Source organism: Fonsecaea multimorphosa (assembly GCF_000836435.1).
Source record: "Fonsecaea multimorphosa CBS 102226 unplaced genomic scaffold supercont1.21, whole genome shotgun sequence".
Lineage (NCBI taxonomy): Eukaryota > Fungi > Ascomycota > Eurotiomycetes > Chaetothyriales > Herpotrichiellaceae > Fonsecaea > Fonsecaea multimorphosa.
The window spans coordinates 300179-324826 of record NW_015971655.1 but is presented as its reverse complement, the minus strand read 5'-3'; the positions used below and the strand labels follow the sequence as shown (position 1 = coordinate 324826).

The 24648-nt window shown below is 52.8% G+C and overlaps 8 protein-coding genes across 8 annotated transcripts; 4 read left to right on the top strand and 4 right to left on the bottom strand.

Moving 5' to 3' along the window:
* Positions 1-625: 625 nt before the first annotated feature.
* Z520_08925 (uncharacterized protein) lies at positions 626-1758 on the top strand (the record flags this gene model as incomplete). The annotated part of the gene is made up of 3 exons (XM_016779421.1): positions 626-1112; positions 1161-1490; positions 1544-1758. The coding sequence occupies 3 exons, from the start codon at positions 626-628 to the stop codon at positions 1756-1758; spliced, it is 1032 nt and encodes a 343-aa protein (XP_016629531.1).
* Positions 1759-2792: 1034 nt separating this feature from the next.
* Positions 2793-4350, top strand: Z520_08924 (uncharacterized protein; the record flags this gene model as incomplete). Its single annotated transcript, XM_016779420.1, has 2 exons — positions 2793-4209; positions 4256-4350. 2 exons carry the CDS (start codon positions 2793-2795, stop codon positions 4348-4350), a joined length of 1512 nt encoding a protein of 503 aa, XP_016629530.1.
* Positions 4351-5017: 667 nt separating this feature from the next.
* Z520_08923 (uncharacterized protein) lies at positions 5018-8775 on the bottom strand (the record flags this gene model as incomplete). The annotated part of the gene is made up of 4 exons (XM_016779419.1): positions 5018-6879; positions 6928-7658; positions 7745-8406; positions 8545-8775. 4 exons carry the CDS (start codon positions 8773-8775, stop codon positions 5018-5020), a joined length of 3486 nt encoding a protein of 1161 aa, XP_016629529.1.
* Positions 8776-9686: 911 nt separating this feature from the next.
* Z520_08922 (uncharacterized protein) lies at positions 9687-10489 on the top strand (the record flags this gene model as incomplete). Its single annotated transcript, XM_016779418.1, has 3 exons — positions 9687-9700; positions 9761-9901; positions 10099-10489. The coding sequence occupies 3 exons, from the start codon at positions 9687-9689 to the stop codon at positions 10487-10489; spliced, it is 546 nt and encodes a 181-aa protein (XP_016629528.1).
* Positions 10490-12212: 1723 nt separating this feature from the next.
* On the bottom strand, positions 12213-15882 carry Z520_08921 (uncharacterized protein; the record flags this gene model as incomplete). Its single annotated transcript, XM_016779417.1, has 3 exons — positions 12213-12756; positions 12807-13667; positions 13727-15882. 3 exons carry the CDS (start codon positions 15880-15882, stop codon positions 12213-12215), a joined length of 3561 nt encoding a protein of 1186 aa, XP_016629527.1.
* Positions 15883-17589: 1707 nt separating this feature from the next.
* Positions 17590-19872, top strand: Z520_08920 (uncharacterized protein; the record flags this gene model as incomplete). The annotated part of the gene is made up of 1 exon (XM_016779416.1): positions 17590-19872. One exon carries the CDS (start codon positions 17590-17592, stop codon positions 19870-19872), a length of 2283 nt encoding a protein of 760 aa, XP_016629526.1.
* Positions 19873-20414: 542 nt separating this feature from the next.
* Z520_08919 (uncharacterized protein) lies at positions 20415-21500 on the bottom strand (the record flags this gene model as incomplete). Its single annotated transcript, XM_016779415.1, has 1 exon — positions 20415-21500. One exon carries the CDS (start codon positions 21498-21500, stop codon positions 20415-20417), a length of 1086 nt encoding a protein of 361 aa, XP_016629525.1.
* Positions 21501-22380: 880 nt separating this feature from the next.
* Positions 22381-24006, bottom strand: Z520_08918 (uncharacterized protein; the record flags this gene model as incomplete). Its single annotated transcript, XM_016779414.1, has 1 exon — positions 22381-24006. One exon carries the CDS (start codon positions 24004-24006, stop codon positions 22381-22383), a length of 1626 nt encoding a protein of 541 aa, XP_016629524.1.
* Positions 24007-24648: the final 642 nt, after the last annotated feature.

Here is a 24648-nt window from a genome sequence, read left to right as displayed (position 1 = left end):
AGGGCAGCTGGGTTGATGCTTGCGGGATCGTATTGCCCAGTTGAGCCATGGCGCTTCTCCCTGTCATCGAACCAGTGCGTCAGCTTTGATATCATGGCGAGTAATTGACGACTCAGAATATAATTGGTGTCGGATCCGAGGGTTTATGGGGTACAATCACCTGCGTCAATCATGGTAATTGGCCGCCTTTCCAGTAGGTTTCGGGCAGCACATCCTCCTTGCGAAATGCCTTTCTGGGCCAAACGGGCAGGCCAGGTCGACGGTCTCGTCCGTATTCATAAATCATGATGCCCTTGTTGTTTGGTGTTGGACACGATATCAACATCACCCCAGCCCAGGCATACCCTTCTAGTATGGCCGTGAGCCTAGTCCAGAGCCTATCGGGCTCCCTGTTCTCTCCACTTCCCATTTATGTTTCAGTCTTTGCTTGCATTGTTTACTTTGTTGGACGTCTGCTGTTCAACCTCGTTCATGATGACGGCAAATCCTTTGCCCCAGGATCAAGTCTTGATCAGGCTGAAAAGGGCAGTTTGAAGAAGCAGGAGGATATGTCAGATGACGAGATCTTTCAACTCGAGAAAAGAGCATTTTTCAGCAAGGTACTCTTCACTTCGTCGCAGCAATCATGTCAGCTAGACGGGAACTGACTGGTTCCAAGACGTGGCTCTTTGCCTGTCACCGTAGCAGATTTGACAAGCCCGGTGACTATCATGTCTATGACGTTGCCGGTATCTCGTTCTTTGTCGTCCTGGGCAAGGACTTGAAGCTGCGGGCTTTCCACAACGTTTGTCGGCATCGCGCATACACCGTGGTCCGCCGAACTTGTGGCACCTCGACCCGGTTTTCATGCAAGTACCACGGCTGGCAGTACGACGACAAGGGCGCATTGGTAAAGGCTCCAAAGTTCGATGAATCGCCAGGATTCGTACCTGAAGACAATGGTCTGTTCGAGATCAAGTTGATAACAACGCGAGAAGGATTGGTGTTTGTCAACTTCGATGCAAGCACGCTGAATCTTCCTTTCAATAATGTCAAGTCTCACGTGGACCTTGGGAGCTGCTCGTGGGTAGATGGGAAGGAAGTAACTTGCCCAACAAATTGGAAAGACATCGGTAAGTTAATTTGGTGTTTGACAACATCTAAACCCTGACGGAAGTTAGCAAATGAGTTCTCCAATCAAGCTCAATGGGCGCAGAATCCGTTTGAGTGGCTTTCTGCATTTCGCAAGTCGAAAGTTGTGCGACTGCTCGGCCCATTGAGCATCATCAAGGAACTCGATAACGACCTGTGGTGCACGATGGTGCTTCTCCCACGGTCAAGCTCGGAGGTCGTTGTTCAATGCGACTTTTATGTCAAAGAGGGACACACAGCCCCCGCGAAGGTCGCAGAGAAGTCGAAGTGGATGCTGGAGCAAGAACTCCTCAATTTGTCCAGAACAGACGACACAAAAAGCGCAACAAGATCTTCATATTTTGCATATCAATGCGGAGGTAAGAGGTAGCTCCCAAGCACACCCTGGGCAATTGACTGATCAACGGCACAGGTCGTACGATTGACTTGTTTGCAATTCTTGCTCAGCATCAACGGAATGAGAAGATGGCCAAGAGGAAGCTGCAGCCAGCAATCCGGGTGACAGGCACAGACACCATTGATACCGAAGCCGAAGCCCTGTGCGACGCCCTCGAGGGGGTAGCCGACTCGCCTTCCCTGGAGAAGTGTTCTCGGATTTCCAGCCTCCCTCACACGCTGGAGTGGTGAATCTTGTCTGGAGAAAGGGTGGGAGGATAACGCATGGTGAGAAGAACAAGGGACTGGGAGATGGATTGATTGCTTCGACGAGCGTAATCTGTGTTTTGTAAATGGGCGAGATGCATTCACCGCCTAAGCATTCGCGGGTCAACTTGGAGCTTGAGGCATCGACAGTGAGAAACCTAGACCTTGTTATCATCGTGGGAGCGCGACCTAGAGACTGTATGGGACACTTTGGGCGCCATCATTGAGTAGAGGAACACACAAGGAGGGATGGAGTTGAAGGTGGTGCGCAGCGGTAGAATTGTAGATCTGGAGGATTGGTCGACGGGAGGAGGCCAGCTCAAGCCTGAGCCTGAGCCTCAGCCTCACCTTCCACTCTCCATGCCACACCTGATTGCATCCCAACAACGTCCAAACTCTGACAAATGTCAGCAAATGAGTTCTCCAATCAAGCTCAGTGGGCCCCTGAAAAGGTCCAAGCAGCAATGATTCTGAGCCTAGTGAGGCTTCTCAACGGGCACTGCCCAAGGCCAGGGCCAGGGCCCCGCGCCCCGCATCTACCAGGTACTTAGTAGCATCCATCATGCATTCCGAGTCCCTCTGATCCCCTTAGCCTCTCGACCTTGTATCAAGCACAGCCTGACCTCGCAAGCACGCCTACGCCCACCCAACGCCAACAGTGCAAGGCTAGTGCTCGGCAGCAGCGGGCGAACTGTGCAGGGTGTACGAGGTACTCGGTACAGAGCTTGGCTCCAGCCAACATTCGACAAGAAAGTGTGGTGTGCGTGCCAGTCTGTTAGTCTGTCTGCGCCTTGTTCCCTCAACTCTCATCCGTTGTTCGCCCTCGAAGCTGCACCAAAGTAGACGACGCAGTTTCTATTCTTTCCATCCAACACAGGCAATACAGCCATCGCCTCTCCAACTCAACCAAACACCCGAGTTCCTTTCTCCTCTACTTTTTTCGTGCATTGGTGGCCCGGACCACACCAGACCTCCGCAACCGCAACCGCATCTTGACTTGAATTGTTGTAGACCCGATCATGGCCTCTCCTCTGCCTCCTGATCCCTATGCCGCCCTCGGAATTTCCAAAGACGCGGATAGATCGGCTGTCCGCATTGCACATCGCAAACTCGCCCTCAAGTATCACCCCGACCGCATAAAGAACGAGACACTCCGAGAGAAGCACTTGGAGGAGTTTGACAAGATCCAGCGAGCCTACGAGCTTCTCAGTGATCCCGTACGGAGATCACGCTACGATGACAGAGTCAGGCTGGCAGAGCTGCGGAAAGAGGCAATGATGACAGGCCAGCCACCCAGCACCTTCAGGTCGTCGAGAAGCTACCCCATAAGGCCGCCTCAGCCCCAGCCTCGACAAGCTCCTCCACCTGTTCGTGAGTTCCGAGATTATGAAGATTTCGTTGAAGGGCCCCGACAACGCAAGAGGGCTCCCGCTCCTCGTCTGTCCAAACCTGCCGAGAACACGAAGAAGGCTCCGCCCAGTGTACCATCCATGGCGGCAGCTGCAGCAGCCGCCGCAGTCGAAGCGAGACTTTTCCAGAATTTGCAAAGCAGCAAAGGTGAGGAGAAGAGGGCGGACAGGGAAAAGCGAGAAAGAAGCGAAAAACTCCGGGCAAGGAGGACTAGCTACTTTACTTTTGGCGATCTTTCTGATAGCGACTTGGACTACACTGAGAATAAGCCTTCGCCCAAGACGAGCTTTCGGTCCAAATCACCAGGTCAGTACAAGTCAGCCGCAGGAAACCCTCGCCGATCGACATCTCGGATCAAGAAAACTCGTGGCCTTGACGAAGAGAGTCGCAAAGTTCGGTCGGAAAAAGGATGGGAGGGGGTTCTCATTGAGAGCCTCGACGCAAACTCTCTAGATATCGGACTGAATCCCTCCAATACATACCAAAATGGAGACGGCAAGTGGGAGGGATATTCAAGACGAAGAACCCAGAAAAGTGGCTGCGACAGTGAGAGACAAATTGCATACTCACCTCAGACTGAAGACTACTTCACCCCTCCGCCACCGGCTAGGATCCCGGTCAATTATCGGAAGGTCCACGTTGAGGAGGGTGTTCCATCCGGAGTGAACCGAAATCGAGAACGGGATCAAGATGGTCAGCATGAAAGATATCCTGACATGCATCAACCAAATGTGGTGCCAGCTGGCCTTCAACGCATCCGCACCGCACCGATTCCCAAAGCATCAGAAAGGGCCGCGGCTCCGTCTGTAGATTCGGACCTGAAGTACGGGAAGAGCCAAACGCATGCTTCCGGTTACAGGTCAAGTCCACATACTGCTGAGAGGAGAGAGGAGAGCCCACCTGCTAAACATAAGTCGCGGCGCACATCCTCCCACAATTATCTAATCGAAGTCGATAGGGATCTCCCAGAAGCCACGCGGTCCAACAAGATGTACGACGAGTCTGAAAGCTCCTACACTTTCCAGCGTAAACACAGGCGCAATTCCCCGAAGACGCCCTCTCGTTCGTATAGCTATTCTCGCGCAGCTTCGCCAGCCGGTTCAGTTGGCAGCAACGACAGTGGCCAATCAGTCCCCCCACGGACTAATAAAACCTGGCCGACCGTAGTTTTGAAAGGGTCAATTAGCGACCTTTGCGGATCGTTTGGCGATCTCCCCGAAGGCAATGATTCTAGCGACCGTCAAACCCTTGCAGAACTTGAAAAAATATATTACTCTCGGCGATTTTCGACCACTGGACGTCCAGTGGGAGCTTATTGATCACGGACGACTTGTTTCGCCATGCGCATGTCGAGCCGGCTATTTGATGTTGAGCCCTTCATTTATCCAATCGCGAGGAATGAAGATTCTTTCTGCACTGTGGATGCAACGTACATCACATGGGTGGGACTATCAAGTTCATTTTTCCAATTTTGGTTTATCGATTCAAGTGTTGCGCTCTGGGTATGGGCCGAAGTGGGTGAACATCGGTGGGAGGTATTGTAGAATTCGATCGGGATACGCTGGGCTGAATACGGCATGGCCAAGGGCTAGGGTGAGAGAGCAGGGTGCTTCTAGGTATGGATATGGGGCGGAGTCAGATTCACTATGCATACCTAGGTAGGTATCAAAGGTATGAAAATACCTTGTAACCCACACTTTCCAGCACCCATCGTTGCGGATCAAATTGTCGTCGTGTTCAATTCATTTGCCACCTTCTCCTACGCACCCTATCCGGGAGCACCAACTCATCTTGACTCTGATCCAACGTGGCTTCTGGATTATCATCATCGTAGTCAAAGAGCCTCTCCAGAGTTCGCTAGCTCGTTGGCTGCATGTTCCCGCCACTCGCTGGGTTCTGCTATCCCTTGCAATGTAACGAGGTCCTGGAGGATTGCCGAATAGGTGTCACGGTCTCCGAGGCTGAAAAAGAGACGTGCTTGATGATACATGGAACGCGAAAGCTCCCGTGTCCTGCTGGGCTCGGGCAGGAGCTTACTCGCCTCGACCGCGTGGGCAAAATGCTTCTCGGCAAGCCCGAGATCGCCCATCTGCTGGCATATCAAAGCGAGATCGGACTGCGCTTTGACTTTCTGTGGCGGAGACGTCGACTGCTGGAAGACTTGTAGCATGTTCCTTCTCGCCATGGTGAGGTCGCCTGTGACGGACTGAAGGAGCGCAATGTTGGCTTTGGTCCTCAAGGCGTCTTCCGAGGTCTCGCCATATTTGTCGCCGTAGAAGCGGAGGCATTCCACCCACAGTCGTTCTGCTTCTTCCAGAAGAACATCTCCTCTTCGAGACTGATCCGAGGTCTGTTGCAGCTCCGCCATCATCTGCCCATATCCCATGCAGGCTCTGGCCAGCTCGCTCTTTGCCGTCACGGCGGAAGGGTGGTCAGCTGTCCACAGCTCGGCATACTTGTCGGCCACTTCGCGAATGATATCGCAAGCTTCCAGATATTGACCAATATCGGTGTAAGCTCTTCCGATGTTCAACTTGGTGGTGGCAAGGACGATCGGATGGGCACTGTCTAGATGTTCACTTTGCAGACTGACCGCACGCTGAAGCATGGACAGAGCGGTCCGCGTCTCTCCTTGTTGAAGACGAATCTCACCGAGAGCATTCAGTGTTCTGGAAATCATAATCTCAATCCACGGTGCTGCTGAGACATTGGATTTGATCCTTTTCTCTTCAAAGAACTTGTACACTCTGTTGAAGTCGTCCTCGGCTTCGTCAAGTGCTTCTTTCATGCGACAAGCATTGCCGTGATTGAAGATGATACACATGAATGTGTCTTCAGCGCCGTCTGGCCACGGATGATCAAGTTGAGAATAGACATCGATGGCTTCCTGAAAGGTCTCATTAGCTAGCTCGAAATTACGTTGACCAAAGTAAACCAGCCCCAAGTCATTGAGTACTTGGGCTGTCGTTTCGAGAAATGATCCTCGATGTGGCCACAGAACATCGAGAACCGCTGTGTACAGTCGACGGGCGCTATCATATCGGCCAAGCAAGCGGTACAATGCCCCTAGGCGTTCGAGATGGTGTGGCTCGTGATTCCCAGCCTGCATGTAGACCATGCATTGATCAGCATGCGGTGAGAGCGCCTGACACCGTCTGTAGTAATCTTTGTCGCTTGTCCGGGGGACATTGTCTGCGATGAGTGTAATTGCCCAATGTATAAAGGTCGATTTTGCACTACCACTTCTATTGCGGGCAAAAGAATGCACTGATGGGTGTATGGAATAGGTGGCGATCTCGGTCTCGTCGTTGTTCAACTGGATGAACGACAGATCGAGGAGTGACTCGATAGCTCTGTCGAAGTGGTCTTTGTTCTGACCAAAGTCTAGTAACCATCGTGGCAAGTCCGACGAAGCACCATGTGAACATAGGTCAAATGATAATGTTCGATGGTCCATAAAACCGAACACGGTCAACAGACTTGCCGCATTGGGGTCTCTCGCTTTGAGCTCATCGAAACACAGACTCAGGGTCTGTACCAGTTTCGGTTCAATGAAGGTGAAGGTATCATCCAGCTTGCGCTCGTTCCACAGTTTCAGGAAGTCTGTCACTCTAATTCCACGTTTGCGGATGAATGTGATGGCCAGCCTGAGTGACAGCGGCAGGCCCTGAAGCGTCTGGGAGAGGTCATACAAGTCTACGCAGTGTTAGTAAGTAAGAGATGCTTGACTTGAAATTTACATACCCTCTTCCCGGGTATAGTGGTTACGTAGCCTTGACTTGAGAAGCGTGATGGCAGACGTACTATCCAGGCAATCGAGCGACAGCACGTGTTCATGGCTCGTCAGCCAACTCTGACGGTTGGTCGTAACCAGGAGCGATCCGTGATGGATTCTGTCAAGGTAGCAATTCAATTCAGCAGCATTTTCTGAAAGGCCTGCGTCCGGATTCCACATCGTCACATCGTCGACAACCATGAGCCATCCTGTGTTTTCTGGCAGGTTCAAGTGTTCGATAAAAGACTCAACAATCTCTGTGACCACTTTATCCGTGTCCTCAGTAACTTGGGTTTCAGCAGAGATTTGAGACTTTCTCTTGTCACCGTGGATGTCGACTACGCTTGCCTCGAAGGTTCTTTTGTCCCGGCCGTTGATCCAGAAGATTTCACGTTCTGGGTCTTCAGCCAATTGCTTCTTAATATATGCCAGTGCTAATTGGGACTTGCCTGCGCCGCTCAGACCGGAGAGCACCAGGACGGATTTCTCGAACAGACTTTGCCGTCCTCTGTCTAGATGCATTGCGATAGTTGCGAGCTCCTGTTCACGTCCATGGAAGTCCCAAGGGGACGGTAGCTGGCCTCTGAGCATCCTCTTTGTCTTGGGCTCATGTTTCGTACCTGAGTAACAATTTAGCAGTCTTGAACTAACATCGACGTAGGATTTCGTCACACGCGACAGAGACGGCATCGTCAGACCACTACAGTCGCAGCAGTTGACCAACATTGTTCCAAAGTATGAGCTCGTTGGCCATTGCCTCATGCCTTGAGAAGGCTTCACCATCACTTACCTGGTGGTGACTTTGGAGATAATTGCATGAGCATCTCCTTTGCGTACGCAGCAGCCACAGCAGCAGCCCTAGCGTGCCATTGATCGTTTTTGAAAGGGTCGGCAGAGTCGCTAATGCCCCTTATCACAGCCACTGGCAGTAAAGTCATGACTCCTGCAGCTTCCATATCGAGCGCGACGGGATCATGGTATTTTTCCTTCAACTTGTCCCTGAAATCTGTGGACCGAACAACTTTATCTCCTGATAGAATAGTACCGTAATGGACAACTGGTTTGTTTGAATCGCGGCGGTTGTCCTCGAATGCAGAATGTAAGGGTGGTGGTAGGTAGGGGCACCGGAATTTTTCAGTTTGCGGTTTGTCGAAAGCTTTCAAGTGCTGGTGAAAGGTATCGCCGACGACTGCTGAACGAGCTCTGATCTTGGAGATAACGCTCCTCCACAGTGGATGAGTTGCGTTCAGCCATTGCTTAGGCCGTTCCTCGCCAGGCACGACTTTGACCATATCGTAGGCAATTACGCCAGGATATTGTCCTTCCGGATCTGCCACTGCCACGTCTCCGAGCCGGATGTCCCTGGTGCTTGAAGGAATTGCAGCTCCAATTCCAGTAAGGAGGCCAAGTTCAAGGTTTTTGAAGTCGCGAGTGACAGCTTCGGCCATCTGGGACAGCATCAGCCAGAGTAAACGGCTGGCGACAATTTCAACTCGGTTGGAACAAAGAGAAACTTCAACAAAAACCTTTCCAAGTGCTTTGGCAAGGTCTATTCACCGGAGGTTTTCAGCGTTGAGACGACTTACTGCGCCAGCCTTGCCAATTCCTACCTCGCCACTAGGGAAGCCAGCAACTGCTACGTTGTGGCTGCCTATTCTTCCAAAGTGATACTCGACTGACCGACCATGCTGCCGATCGATGATTCCTTCATGATGCTCGTCAAACATGAACAGTGCGGCTGTTGTCTCGACGGGCAGCGGGCAAAGCCATACAATGGAGTATGCCTCCAGATCAATCCTGCCTGCTGTGTTGGGCATTTTGTTGGCGCCGGGCACTGATGCATGACCTGCTGCTGTGATATCAGTATCGAGTTCTGTGCTAGGAACGGTTGGCGCCTCCCTTAGGTAGCTATGCCCTAGTATTCAGGATGTTCTCGAGAGTGCTTGACAGTAGCGAGGCGTGCCAGTGTTCATTTTTTAGCCATCCTTTGTACACTGAGGGGACACCACAGATAGCCGGTGCTTGTCCATTTGACTGGTCTACAACACCATTTCTGGCTAGATATGCTTCCTTGAATGGACAATCTTGTGGTCGATATATAAGGGCCGCGTCGAATAGAGGTTAAGGGTTTCTCGCTGTCTCTTGCTCGGAAATGCCCCGCAGCGGGACAGGCGCAGTTATTCCTTACCTAAGTAGTAAAATGCTGGCCAGAAAAACAGAAGCCCTGCTCGGTATTGGACAAGCGTCGTCAGGCTAGCGAGCCATGGTGCCTTCCGACTGAACATCTTCCACGAAAAGTCTGGAGGATTAACAGGGACATCGTCCCCCTTCACGATACACAGTTTAGATGACAGCAAGGCCGCTGGAAATCTGAGATCCATATATCGAGTTCCTGATAGAGTGATTCAAGGGTTCTATTATTTGAGAGTGTGAGAAGGTCAAGAGAAGACAAGTCGTGCTAAAAGCGGCAGGAGGATAAGTCAGTACAGAGTCCCCTGCTGGGTTGCTGGAGAGCTGGGTGCTGGGTACCCACTGGGTGCCTGCAGCTTTCACTCATCTTTTGCTTCCAAGGGCGGCGTTATTCTGTTCCAAAACTGGTGTGACAAATCTTGGCCGACGTCTTCCCCTCGACGCCCTCCTGCGCATGCAAAGGCCCTGCGGTCTCCATAATTCCTCTGCCAAAACCGTCCCCTCTACTACCGCCGGTTCTCGACACAGTCCTGGCACCATGTTCAAGAAGGAGTAGGCATACATATCCTCTCTCCGCAAATGAGGATCAAATGCTCACACGTGGAAATGCAGCTTGTCGGCGGGCGCAAAGTCCAAAGTGAAGTCGTCGGTTCAGCGGGCCATCCGAGCCAAAGTCCTCGAGACGTATCCGGACCTCGAGCCGTGCATTGACGATATCATGCCCAAGAAGAGTCAACTGGATTTGGTGAAACTGTAAGGAACCTGTCGCGTGCTTTGCCACCCTCCCGGATGTCGTCGCTACTGGGGGGAAATAGAGCTGGAATGTTTGCGACGTCCCTTCCCTCGAGAGATCTCTCCTCCCGCGACCAATGTCTTGGGCGGACAGGCAGAAGATCGTGGACGTTTCTTGCCCTTCAACGTGCATTCACTCACTCTTACCCGGTTTCTAGTCCCGACCGCGTCTCCCTCTACGTCCTCGATGACCACCCTCTCTTCTACCAACACATGGACGACCCTCTGATCCCGCACCTAAAACTAGTCCACCAATACCCCAAATGCTTCAAACACCTCCGCATTGACCGCGGCGCGATCCGCTTCGTCCTGTCCGGCGCAACATTAATGGTCCCCGGCCTCATCTCCGCTGGCGGCTGGCTACCTGACAAGGACCAAGAGGTCAAGGCCGGGGAGATTGTCGCCATCACGGCAGAAGGCAAGGAAGAAGTATGCATGATTGGGATCTTGGAGGTGGGGACCGAGGAAATGAAGGCAAAGAAGAAGGGAGTCGCCATGAGTGCCGGACACTATTTGGGAGACGGGCTGTGGAAGCTGGACTTGAGCTGAGCAAATGGAATAGCGCCAAAAACGGAGAGGGCGTCCGGTGCCTACATCGCAAGACTTTGTTGACCATCCACAAGGAAGAGAGGCTTCCGGGGCCAACCCCGCTCGACGATTCACATCAGTGTACGTTCCAAGACACTTCCAAGGACGATGGCATGCCCTACTACAGTGCGAATGCTCGCCGGTTGTCTTCGAGGAGACCTGCAGCGCGCCCCAACATAGCTGAAGAAGGCAAGCCCATCCATACCGCACGCAAACGAGCAGGGAGGGAAGAGATTATACGCCAGCAGAGTTATCGGCTTGAAGCCCGACGATTGAGATCACCCTTTGAGGTGCAACCTGATGGGACGCCCATGACCACGGCCGAGCCACACAACCTGGATGCCGTAACTCTTCAACGACCACTGATAATAGCAGCTAGCTCCTCATCACGGCCTTTACGTATCGTATAATACGAGGTATATAATGCACATCCAGCTGGCACGCCAGTCTGATCGAAATAAAAAGATATCAGTCTGAGTTGGTGGTTTCCACAATAAAACCAGTTTCATTTTTCACCTAATTTGATTCTGATTTCCTGGGTCTCGTGATACTGTGTACAAACTTTTGTCTTTGCCCCTCCTTTGCCTTGCGCTCATTGAAGAATAATAGGGGACTATGGGGATTTTGTGGTAGCTTGGGTATCTTTGGACCACAAGAGGACTCTCTCGCTCTCTCGCTCTCTCTGCCTTTCTGACATGCAACGATTGGTGTGGTCATCCCTTGCTTCCGGTACGGTATTCGGTACGTAAGAGCGCCCTCGATCCAAGGTGTCCTTCCAGTCGAATGAGCGTCTGTCTCCCTGCAGTCTCTGAGCCCCGAGCCCAGTGTCAGGCTCATTCGAGCATAACTCGGTCGCCAGGTACTGAAAGGTCAAAGTCGGGGGGGGGGGGGGGGGGGGGGAAATTCCTTCACAGCTCGCTTCTCCTCCCCCTTAAACTTGACAACTCAAACCAGTGCATGCATGACCGTGTGTCCCCGGCCACTCCGCCCCACAGCTCAGCTCTGCCCTCCCTGCCCTCCCTGTGCAACATTGTGAGGTCTATGCAAGAGACATAACTATGCCTTTCAAGTGAAGAAAAAAGAGTTGAGCCATTACTCTGAACAATCGAAGAAAAATGTGCTGAGCAAAACCGCGGTGTGGTATCTCGATCATAATTGGTCGTGAGCTGTCCCAATGGGGAATTCTCAAGCCTCATTCAATGCGCCGCTATGCCATTGAATCCTGCTAAAAGCTGCGTGTCTTTTTCTCTCTCCCCATTCAGTGAGATGGACTCCAGGTGTGTTTTTGTTGAAATGTTGTGTTGAAAATTAACGATCGGTGACAAAACTCGCTCCGGTTCGGTGTCGGACATGTCACACATCGAGAAAGGTGATTCGATGTACGAAAGCCCATGTGCATTGTACAAGAATCTGGAATCAATTGTGGTGAACTTGTTGAGTGCTGGTAGCTCGAAGCGAATGAAATGAATCATTTCCGAACAGTAAAAGATCATGGCAACAATGATCTCAGGTGATGTTAATCTGACAAATTCCATCATGGATTTGGAATATTCGTTCAATCACCGAAGTGGCTTTCTCGCATCGGGTTGCGTATTGGCGAAGATGAGCAGAGACATGGTGTTGATTAAAATGGCATCGTGGTACACCGGGGAGAGTGCGAACGAGAGCAGGTATGGGCTTTCTCCTAGCCGCTCTTGTCGAGTTCGGCCTTTTCCTCAGCAGTGAGAATGTCGCCGAGTCGTTTGATAGTCTTCATGTTTGTAGCTCCGTTGCGCCAAGCAGCTCGCAAGGTTTGGAAGATGGGACGCTTATCGGGTTTTTCGTCTCGATAAAGAGCGATCATGTCGGAAGCAAGACGTTCACTGATCGGAACAGGTGCGGATAAGAGCTTGCCAAAATAGCGCACAAGATGCGACATGCCGCTATCACTGCCTTCATCTAAATCGCCGACCGCGGTCGTTTTGAATTCCTGGTACATGCCGACATTGAACTTGTCGACAAGAAAATCGGTCCAAAAATTGTAAAGCGGCTCTAGAGCTCCTTCGACCCCTATCTGGCGCTGCTGGAAGGCCATGTCATGCAGTGACAAATAGGTCTGGTCAAACTGTCCTGGTTGTGGAGGCGGCAGTTGCGTCTCTTGACCATCCTTGGTGAAGTAGATAATGTTTTCATCGCCCGTGGGAATTGTGTATGGGCCCCCAAAAGACAAGCTGCGGTATTGCTCGAGCCTTACCCGGCCGTTAGTCTTACGGTCGTGACGGCGATCGAGATGACTTACTGCTGTGGACTGCTCGCTCCGCCGCGCAGACTCGGGAGACGAGCTTGACTTAGGTCCAGAGGCACATTGTTGCCTTCATTCTGTCCACCAGAAGATCCGGCCGAAGGGACGCGATCGATACCGGGAAAAGACGGCGCTGCCCCGCTGAGAGCGGTTGGTTGCATTCGGATGTTGACATTCGGGATCTGCTCGTCCGGGAAAATGTTGTCCTCAATGTCAGCGCGAGAACTTTGTCGATGATGACCATTCACAATGTTGCTCAGTGGCTCCGAAGCGTGCTGTGGGGGAGATCGCATAGCAGCCGGAGCAACATGCTGGTAAGACACCATCGAAGGCCTCTCAGTTTCATCACTAGAACCATCTTCAGATGGACGGACAAGTAGCTGTCCAGAAATCGGGTTCTCTGTCGGCAACCCAGGAACATAAGACATCGGCGAATTTGCGTGAAACGTTCCATTGCTGGGACCGACGGCCAGCTGCGGACTGCGCAATTGACCGAAGGCAAAAGATGCATCATAAAGACCAACCTGGTCCGCTTGCGCCGGGTGACTGTAAGATTCCGGGTTATGTAAGGGTCCTTCGTTGCGGGCTGATTCAAATCTCTCCTCTACGGGAAGAACGAAATCACGCCAGCCTTCGCGACGACGGAGTCGGTCATCCCCATCGGTTCCCGGCAGGAATTCCACACTCTTCACCTGCTGACAGACATAGCGAAGGTTGTCCATGGTCATGTTATCCTCAGTGAGAGTCTTGATACGCTTGAAATTAGCGATGACGCTTAGCGGGACGTAACCTTGACCATCCATATGCTTTCTCAGAAACAGATCCTTGCAGAGGTTGTCAATTGAGAAATAGTACTCGCTGGAGGCTGTGTTAGCGAACGGTCACACTTTTCGGAGTCATGGTTCGGGAATACTTACATCTGAGTCATGACCATTGACAGCAAGGCGTACGAGTTCAATGGATCATTGTACGGCATTGCACTCATGATACTCGGTTGCATCTGCATTTGCGAGGGATACCCATACATTGACATGTCTGTCTGAATGGACGGCAGACCTTGTGGCATGGCCGGCATGCCATTGTAGTACCCTTGAAACATCATGCCGACAGGAATCGACTGCGAACGCGGGTTCGTGCGAGTAGAGTTGGAGGTCTGACTTGGTACAAATGGCTGCGAAGCTTGCCTCGCACGAGTCTCAGTGTGTGAATTAGCTCTGGACGGCGGTTCGAATCCATTTTGCGGGAGAGGTGACGTATAAGCATGGGACGCGGTAAATGTTGTGTTATAGCTGTTGTTGCCCCGGCCGCGATAGCCACGTCCACGCTCAGATCGAGGCTCACGTCGATTGCTCTGATCACCCGACGGCTCACGGTCCCGCCAGGACTCGACCTTCTCGCGAGCCGAATCAGGTTTGTCCCTGGACCAGTCTCGGTTCCTGCCAGAACCACGATCTCTGCCGAATTCGCCAGTGGCTCGGGATCCACCTGTCCCAGACCCTTTGTATCGGTCGAAGCCGTACGAATAGCGAGCGATGGGTTCGTTCGTCTGACTGTGACTGCTGATCCCTTGTTCGATCGAGGTAGTCCCATCTCCGTTAGTCATCCGACCACCAACGTTCCCGGTATGTCTTGAGGAAGACCTGGAGCTGTGATCAGTTCTTGGAGCCTGCTCGTCGACAGTATGCTGAGGTGCCGTTGGGTCGGCCGGGGCGTTTTCGGATGCTGATTGATCCTTGACGTAAGATGCGGAAGACTTCCAGAACGTGGGATTTGCGTCCTCACCGCTTGTAGGTCGAGTGCTGGTATTAGGAACGGAGGCACCGCGTGGACCACGCTCGCCTTCAGATCTTCGACCCCGGTCTTGTTCGCCAGACTGCCTGGGTAGAGGAGGTGGGCCCATGGACGTTGTTCCATCTTGCTTTTCCGCAGCGGAACCTGCATGGCCACCCCCACGACCACCAATATCTCGTCCTCTTCCGCCTCCTCTGCCGCCTCGTCGCGCCGCAGCTGGCGGAAGCTGCGTTTCGAACTTTGCTGTGGGAACAAACGGAACTGCAACCCATTTGTTACTGTGAGTTTTCTGGGAACCGGGTTTTCCATCCAGCTTATCCGTCTTTTCGAGGGAAGCTGATTTGCGACGCTCGTCAACATTCGAATTTTCAGGCGTTGGCCATGACTGTGCATCATCCACCGGCGGTGGCGCATGCACATCAACCTTCTCGCCGTGCTGTGATGCAGGCCGAGAGGACCGAGCGGACGATGTATCTTTTCGGGGGACAGGTTTCGCGCTATCAACGCTCTTGCGTTCTTTCTCCGAACTGCCACTTTCTTTGCTGAGAGATTTTCGTTTAATATCTTCACTGCCAGATCTGGGCTTTGGTGGTTGAATAGGGGCACTGGAAGCTACACCACGTTGCTGTTCTAGTCCCTTCAACTTCGCCGCTTGAGCTTCTCTGCGCACTTGCCAAATATTGACAGTCGGGATAGGGGCGGCCTTGTATTGTGCCTCGGCACTCACCGAAGGGACTGAGACCTTCTCCCAGTCATCTTCGCCATCCCTGGATTTCTTTTCAGTGACGGACTGGTTAGACTTGTCGCTTGAGGTAGAGCCGGGCAGCTCCTCTGGAGACAATGATCTTCCATTCGGAAGTTGTGGGACAGCGTCACCTTTCTGTTGATCTTGGGCTGGCGCAAGATTGGGAGTCCCGACATGTGACCCTGTTGAGATCTCGGCGTTGTTGTGTGTCGCAACATGTTGGGTTTGCGGCGTGGCGCCTTCTTTGTCTGCATCCTCAGCAGATGACTTTGCCGCAGGACCCTCTGCCTGTATTGGGGACTTAGACGCAGCGCCCTCCCCGTTTGATTTGTCCTCGGATTCAGATCTTGGTTGGGGAGACTTGACCGTGGAAGTCGTATTAGTCGTTTCAATCAAAGACCGATCTTTAACACCCTTGTCAGACGCGGCAGAGCCTTCATTTCTCGAAGCCGATTGTGTTGAAGATGCTGATGTGAGGCCTTTTGCGGCCTGTGCATATGAAAAAACTGGCGCTCCTGCGCCCGAGGAGGACGACATTCTCGCAGACAGTGCTGATCAAACCCACACTACACCTCCTGTTCCACTACCACAATACAAAACCCCTCACCAGCAACAAGCTGGCCGAAAGATAGAGAGTCCAGTATTAGCCAGGTGCTAATTGTGGTAGTGATATTTCCTTCCACAAGTCTGTCCTTTCCCTCTGCCGGTCCCTGTCTGCACACTGACCAGTGCCAGATAGGTGAGGTCAAGGTGAGGATTCAGCAGGGAGATACCCCGACCAAGGCCGCGACAGAGAGTTGTAGGGAATGTTGGGGAAATATCCTTAGTCTGTTGAAGGATGATCCTACAGTATGAGCCAAAAGCCCACCTGTCTGCCCGTCACTCTGCCTTTCTTAGACTCCGCAGCTGACCAACTGCAAATTTCCACCAGTGTATCCTCTGCCGCCTTTTGGGTCGTCAATTCTGCAATTTCGTAACTGCAATGGCGAAGTCCTTCAGGATAATGTCGCGGCTATTTTGTCGGCCAAGTAATGTTGACTTGGTGAAGAAACCGAGGCAAGCCTGGACACCGGAGACTTAGGACGGTCCCGACAGGATGACTCTGTGCGTCTCGAACGAAGTTCTCTTGTCGACGGGAGGAGATCGTGAAGGAACAGGTTGACGTGAGAGCGTGGAGAGCGAGAAAGCACGGCGTCACAGGCTCAAACGTCGACCGCGGTTATTGCTGGTCGTCTGGGGGATGAGCTGATGCGGCCCAAAAACTTTTGAGTGGAAGTCAAAGCGGAGTCCTTGTTCCCGGATTGTCCTGCGCCAGAAGCGCGAGGGGAGGCGAGAACGCTGGACAGGAACAAAGGAACGAGGATGTCGGATTGAAGGGACGACGAGATGGGGAGGAGATGGAGGAAGAAATGTGAGTGTGAGTGGGTATTGAAGAGAAGTCTTTTTCGTGGAGTTGGAGAGTCAAGCTAAGGTGTCGTGGGTGTGAGTTGAACTGAATTTCGATTTTCCTAGCGCGGCATTTTGCGAGTAGCAGTCGGGGGCCAGTGACGGCGTGACGGGCAGAGCAGGACGGGGCTTGAACAAGCTGCTTCCGACCGACTCATGAGACTCAATCCTCACTTGGTATTAATTAGTGCTGGTGATTCTGAAAGGTATTAATCACCGCAAACAACCGAAAACAAGTGAGGGGCTTGGTTGCTGGTGCTGGTGCTGTTGCTTGCTGGCACTACTACTTCGTCCCCCGATTACTCTCACTGCCACCATTATTACCTCGTACTACTACTACTAGTCTCTGCCAATAGTCCTCTGTGGGTGTCTGGTGCCTCTAAAGACTCACGGTTTGCGGCGTTTGCCTGCGGTTCCTCCTCACGCACTACCATTACTGCCTGTTCGACCCCAATCCCGACTGCAGCCCATTGGAACTTGTGGGATCAGTTCGACTTGGCTTAATATCCTCCCCCTGCCACCACCACTAACACAGTCACCAATACGACCTCCCACACGGACTCAACCGAGTCAGAGCATTGAGCTGGTCGTGAGCATCACAGCTGGGTCCCTTATTCACATGAGGCACTATACTCTGTTAATACACACCACACCGGAAAGGCGGGTGCCGCTCTTGGAGTCTGAGGCTCATTGGACGTGTCATGTTGTGACTCTTCACCTCCCCGCGACCGCGAAAGAGGGTCTTTGGTCTGTAAACGCGTGCTTCCGACGTGCCTGATGGTGATAAATACCTAATCTATGTCTACATCTGCAACATCTCTCAACCCTTCGCTGCTCGCAATCCTCCTCGTCGTTCAAGGCCGAACCGGCTCAGGCGCTGAAATTGTCTTCCACTACCCTCCGGACCCGCTCTCAGCAGAGCGACCTTCTTATGCTGCCGAGTCCACAGATGACGATGACGGAGAAAGTTCCAGCAGTGATTCGGAGGAGTCGTCTTCAGAGGAGGACTTTGATTTGTTCACGAGACGCTTCGGGAATGCGGTGACAGCAACGCAGAATCAGGAAAACCAATCACAGCATTCTGATGACGAGGACAGCAATTATCTGAGCAAGAGGGGGACACAGGATAATTCACAGTGGAAGCCCTCGTGGGAGCCGCTCCTTGGCCTCGGAGAAGATGGTCTGGTCAGCTTGCTAGCCCCAGGAAGATCCTGGCACAAACGTCGGTTTGAGCTTGGTATTAACGACCTGACCTTCTTGGGCCGACCAGTCTATGCTCGAGAGGACGGCTTCTGGCGAAAAGTAAAGGTGAGAAGGTCAAGGACAGTCGAAGATGAGGGCCTTTCTCCGGAGGTTACACTCAGTGACAGTGCCCAGGATGATGAGGTCAATGACGACGAAGCCGCACCGACTGACCATAGCAGCAAGAAAGATGGCCATGCAAAGGAACGTGTAAAGAGTCAGTTGACCATGTTTCACGTGGTGTTTGTCATGGACCCTCCACCACTGGAGCATACAGCTCGGGTCAAGGAGATGTACGACCATGTCGTGAAGAAGTTCTCCAAAGTGCTGAAATGGGCGCAGTCACATCATGATTATGTTTGGGAACAGTCTGAGCTGCTGCAGTCCATCAGGTCGGCACATTTTCACCAACGGTCGTCTACAAAAGTGCTGTATACCGAAATGAAACAACGTTCGCCTCTGGCTGCTGCCATTGCGAAAGTTTTCGATAATATCTCGGCCTCCAAAATAGCTGCTATCACACTCAGTCCCAAATTGTCCGTGTCTCTCCAGATTCCTCCCGTTACATCGACTTCTTATCTTCCATCTCTATCGGAACCCCCACTTCAACCAGGACTATGGCTTACTACAGCCACAGATCCAACGTCTACGGCCTCAGACCTGGACGCAACCTCCTCTACAGGTCCCTTGCAGCTATCCAAGAACTTCACACTCCTGCTCAAATCCAGCCCGCAGAAGATTCTCAAAGACATCCAGGCTGCGGGAGGGTCATTAGCAATGCCGCTGACCAACTTCATTGGACATCTGAAGCCGACCAAATCCTTCTACAAGATATCGCTCGCTTCTCAAATTGCATTGGGTGACATTCAACATCTGGCTCGTCATCTCGTATATTGGCGCAGAGCCATAGCAATTCCACCGCTGCACCAGCGCGATACATATATCGTCTCTCCCAACGCCAACATGAGCAGGCTGGTGTCGGCGTGCAAGACGTACGAGGCGACATTCCCCATGATGCCGTCTCTGCCAAAGATGTTGAACGCTTTAAGCGGTACTCCCGCACCGTACGGCACTCTCATCCCCAGCAGAGACCACAAGGAAGAGTACTACCGAGTGCTTGCCTGGCTCATGCGCGACGGCTGGGTCACACAGCTGCGTACGTTCGCGTTTGTCCGAGTGGACCCGGAAGTGAAGAAAGCGGTCCGTGAAAAGGAGCGCGAAGAATCCAAGGGCTCCTCGAGAACTCCCGGTCTCGAGAGGGAAGCAAGCGCAAGCGACCGTGATCGAGATACGGGGACTGGGAGGAGTTTTGGTAGCGGCGGCACGCCAAACACAACTCCTGCCGGCGGAGGAGCCATTTCGTCCTTCAAGCAGCGTCCCAGCATGCCTCGTCGACCATCCAGCGACGGGCGCCAATCGATTTCCACCGACCGCACCAGCGTCCGCGGCGGGGGACAACAATTCAAACACAACCCCAAAGCCGCCAGCCTAATCATCTCCCCGCAGCGCGCCTCGCCCGAAGAATCTCGCTGGCTCGACTACATCACCTCCACAATCAGCTCCTCCCCGTCTCGCAGCTCCTCCTCCCGGGCAGACTCGCCGGCTTCGTCAGACTCCGAGGCCGAAGCCGAAACCGCAGAACTGCTCCGGCGCTATTGGCCCGTGTTTGTGAAGTATTTCAGCGGGTCGGAACCGCTGGAAAGAATCCCCGTCAGGGAAGGCCTGAAGAGGAAGTTGGTCTGGGATGTGTTGGAGAAGGTGGGCGCGGATTTCGAGGGCGGCGTTGAAGATGAGAAGGGGGAGAATAAAAGGGTGTTGGTCACGATTAGACATTGGTAGGGGGCGCAATCACAATCAACCACCTAATATCATGGAAAGGGGAAAGGAAACTGAGATGTTCCTAGACTAATGCAGTAATAATTGATCATTGATCGTGTAATACGAGATGGTGGGAAAGAAGGTTATCCTCGCCTGCCAGAAGTTTCGTCCGCCTATTGATTTTCCATCTATCCCGTCTTCATATAATAGCGGTCTAGCAAGTCTAACAAGTCTAGCTCGAGGTCTATCCATCTATGTACCTAGTAGGTAAGTTGGGTATCTTTGTCTAGCGATTTTCCATTCTATGCTCCCATCCTCCCATCATTGCCGCCATCGAAACACCATCGCATACGTCGCGCTCTCGATCAAAGGAAGGCATTAGCCGGAGTTGGGGGGAGTAATGCCCCATAGGACAGCAGATAACCACACCCCAAAAAAGGCGACAAGGACAGTCCCAAAACACGTAAGGAAAGCGAATTCCAGGACCTTTTAAGACTCCCACGGCACACATGCACACACACAGAGATACATAGGTTCAGTTCCTCGTACAAACGCGCGGACTCTTATAACTTTGACGTCCTAGCCGATCCATTTGTCCTGCTGCTCGATAACTTGGCCTGTGTATGTGCACACGTTTGTCCCGTGCTGGCCTGCTCGGTTGCTGCGGTCGGGGAATCGCTCTTCTTCGGGGCGCTGCGGTATCCGGCCTGGAGGTTCTCGTCGTTGAGCACGGCGCCGGACTCGCCGTCGCGGCGGATGCCCAGCTCGAGCAGCTTTGCAAAGACGGCGGCGAAGTCGGCGAAGAAGAGGTCCCTGTCGCGCGCGTAGCGGTCGACCCAGATGCGGAAGCGGGCGTCCTCGAGCAGGGCCATGTCCGAAGGCAACATCATCAGCTCCTCCGGTTCTTCTTCATCTTCATCCTCGGCGGCGGCGGCGGCGTCCTCATCCACGTAGACATACTGCACCATGCCGTTCTGCAGGGTTTTCTTCTTCCAGTCGTGCAGGCGGAGCAGCTTGAAGTACGTGTTGCTGAAGCGGGTCGGGTTGTTGACCCATTTGCCCTCGAAGCCCGAGCGGTCGGCGTGGCAGCGGCCCAGGTTGTGCGCGCCGCTCAAACAGACGATCTCGCGGTCGGAGAAGCCCATGCGGTAGAAGATGAAGCGCAGGTGGTCGGCCCCCTTGGCCCCGTCGGGCAGGCGGCCGCGCGGCGGCACTCTGGAGTCGTCGGTGAAGTCGGTGCGTCCGCCCATCCAGGAAATCTCGGGCCCGCCCATGGCGCGGATGGCCACCACGGCGGCCAGCGTCCACAGGTCGGCGTACGTGATCCAGGGGAACTGCCGCTTCACGGGCTCCAGAAAGGCCCGCGCGTGCTGCAGTCCCGCGTTGGCCGGGTCGCCTCCTTCCTTCTCGTAGCGCATGCCGGCCCCATTGGAACCGCCGGTGTTGGTTTGCGCGCAGTATGTGCCGGCGCTGTGCCACGCGAGGCGCACCAGGACGGGACCCGCGCTGCCGTCGTCATAGCCCGGTTGATCAAGAAGCGATATGATGGCTTGTTTGACTTGGTCGAGTTGGCCGGCGGTTGGAGATGGAGGGTGAGGCTCTTGGTAGCGGTCCGGCGTCTGGGACGACGGCGCAGGGGATGTCGACATTCTTGCTTGACTTTATGCGGCGATCGACAGGTCCAGATGGACTCGATCAGACAATTCGCTGTTGTCAGCTGTTCGTGGTCAAAGAGACAGTGGCGAAGACTGGAGGAACAGGAATAGGAATAAATTTGAGCCAATGACGATACTTCGCCTCAACGACAGGGCAACAGTAAGGTCCAGAGAATAAGTACAAACAGTAAGAAAAAAAGAACAATAAAAAAGGAACATAAACAGCGGTCGGCGAGGAATGAAACGGCGATATCAAAGGAAACGAGCAGCAGAAGGGAAGGAAGGGGGCAAGAAAAAGCCAGATTCGGAGCACCGCAAAGCACCATCTGCCTCGGTATCACGCGTTCCATTCTGCTCCCATGAATGATGACAATTTGACAAGACGAAGGCCTCTGGGAGTTCAGTGGGTCCTGGACAATCGGGACTTCAACAAGAGCACATGGCAGAGAGGAAAGAGATTGAGATATGATGCCACCAGTGCGTGGCAGCAAGGCCGAAAGGCTGAGGAAGCCGATAAGGGGAAAAAGTGGACAAGGCTGCCACTTGCGTGATTAACCGCCTCGCCATCTGCCATCTTCGCCATCTCGCCATCTCCGGCCTTCGGAGGTCGGCAAAATCTCGCATCGCTGATGGTGGATCAAACCTGGTCCTGAAGAAACATGGGCCCATGGCTAAGTGTCATGTAGGCCCCTAGACTTCGGTAGCCGAGGTTGTCGTCGATCCGAACAACTCCATAAGAGGTACTCTGAGCCCCCATACGCCTTTACAGTGTCCTCTGCCACCCAGATTTAACGTAGAATATTGATTCATGTTGTCGCCCTTTCCAGTGGTTATCATTGAAATGTAATCAACGCCGATTCGCCTGATGTTGTTGTTATCCGCCCGAAAGAATCGTCCTTTCTTCAGAGTCTCGAGCCATGTTTGCGATTTGGTCCTCCGGGATATCTTCCCGGTCCAGGATATCTGGATTGTGCTTGAATTCTTCGCTCTCCAGCACAGGGCTGATCTTTCTGACGTCCCTCTCAACCACCGTCACTCTGTGCGGCAGTTTCTTCAGTCTCGAGGCCTCTACAACCATGCATCGCGTAAGATAGCGCAGCACTGCCGTGACCGCTTTGATCTTCTCTTCCTGAGTGCCGTTCAAAGTGTTTCCCAAAGCCTTTGTCAGCATCGCTGGGAGGTATGTCGGTTGCACAGCGGGCGCTTCCACCGACCCGTCCACATTGAGGCCGTGTACCAACGTCTCTCGCACTTCCTCTGCAAGACGTTCCATAAAAGCGACGTAGAATACATCAGCGTTCTCCGAGTTCGATGTGTTGCCGAGACAGAACAGTCGCATCAGGGCGCGATCTGCTTGGTCTTGGATGTCGAACTGTCGCGGATAGCCAGCTTCGTGGAGCAATTTCAGCTTTCTCTTCAGAATGATATCGTAGCCTTCCCGCAGGCTCATCTGCGCCTGAATGATGCCGTGCGCAACGTCATATACGTTTTTATACGACTGGAAAATTGGCTCGATCATTTTCTTAGCACAGGTCCAATCTTCATGTCCAGACGCTCCTGCGAGGTCCAGGAGCTGTTCCATGAACCGCATCTCAAAAGCTCGATCATGACCCCGCATTTCCTCGAGTCCTGAGAGCGAAGCTGGTGCATTTTCCGCTTGAGCGAGTTGCCCGAAATTAAAGTCTGAACCCAGTTTAATCCCCAAGACGAGATAATCCTTATCTTGCTCTGACAAGCGATCTAGCACAGGGACCATTCTCGCTTTGACTGCATCATATAGGATCATGTCATGGTTGACCTCGGGGATATCGTCCCCTGTCAGGCTGGCATAATCCGTGGCAAGAGTGGGATCTTTGCCCAAGTCGTTGATGATCATTGAAATTATAAGTGCGTAGGTGTCTTCTGCATCTCTGAGGCCCTTTTTGAAGAGGTCGCAGAGCCAGTCGAAGGAATCGCGTTTCAACACAATGGGTGGCGGGCCCTGCGTCCCTACAAAAGTCTCGTAGTCACCTTTGTGAATCCAGCGCAGAGCCAAAACACCAACAAGCGTGCGATTGATCTCGGCAAATTCTTGTCCGCGTCCGTATAGTGACTCTGAAATCGAAAGACCTGCTGGCCGAGGTGCATTTGGGTTGCGGAGAAATGTGGCATTCTTCAGCCGTTCGAGTTCTTGGGGGAAGGCGGATTTGATCAGTTGGAGGAGCTCAATGTCGGGCATCTCCCAGAATGAGCCATCTTCGATGGATTGTTTCAGAAACTCATGCCTCATGGAGATTTCAGTTTGCATCTTGTCCTTTCTATCAGGACGATTATTGCGTTGTTCCTTCTGCTGTATTAGAGGCGAGTTTAGAGGCGCGCTTCGAATGGAAGAGCCAGCCTTTGACTGAGAAGCTGAATTTGATTTGTGGTCAGATGAACTGAACAGACGAGTAAGCGGTGCGAGGATCCTGTGAAAAATATTGTGCTGTTCCTGGCCGTCGTTCTCTGTGCTATCATCCATTGTCACACCGGTTCGCTTGTCCTTTTAAAAGGTCAGTCACAAAGGAACGGTCTCTCATGACGGCCTCAGGATAATGCCGGTAGGCTCTATCTGCTGACCGGGAATCCTGGACAGGCAGTGGAGGTCTTTGGAAAGAGTGCGCCTTGGATCGAGTTGCCTCGGACTGTGATTGTGGGCTGAAGGGTCATTCGAGCTTATCGCCGGCCCTCTACCTATGGTCACCGCCAATGCGTGCCTGATATGCGACTCAATGCCTGTCTCAATACATACTATGGCAATAGAAAGCAGAGACCGGTCGCGGATGGATTATCCCGGGAGGAAGATGGATGCAAGGGGAGTTGGAGCCTAGAGACAGCCTGATCTAGAAGGAGAACGACATGGTGCCAGGCTTTGCGACAAGAGCACAGCCACAGCACAGCCTTGAGGCGTGATTACAGTGCAACTACTAGGACTTAGGTACCTAGACGGACTAAGATATGGCTAATCCTAATGCAGTAAGTACGATATGTCATGTCTATTAAATATCCGCGCGAGGTTGTTGCCAGGTCGCCAGGATACAAGGGATGGCATGCAAGGGATAGCATACAAGGGATAGTATACAAGGGATAGCATACAAGGGATAGCATACAAGGGATAGCATAC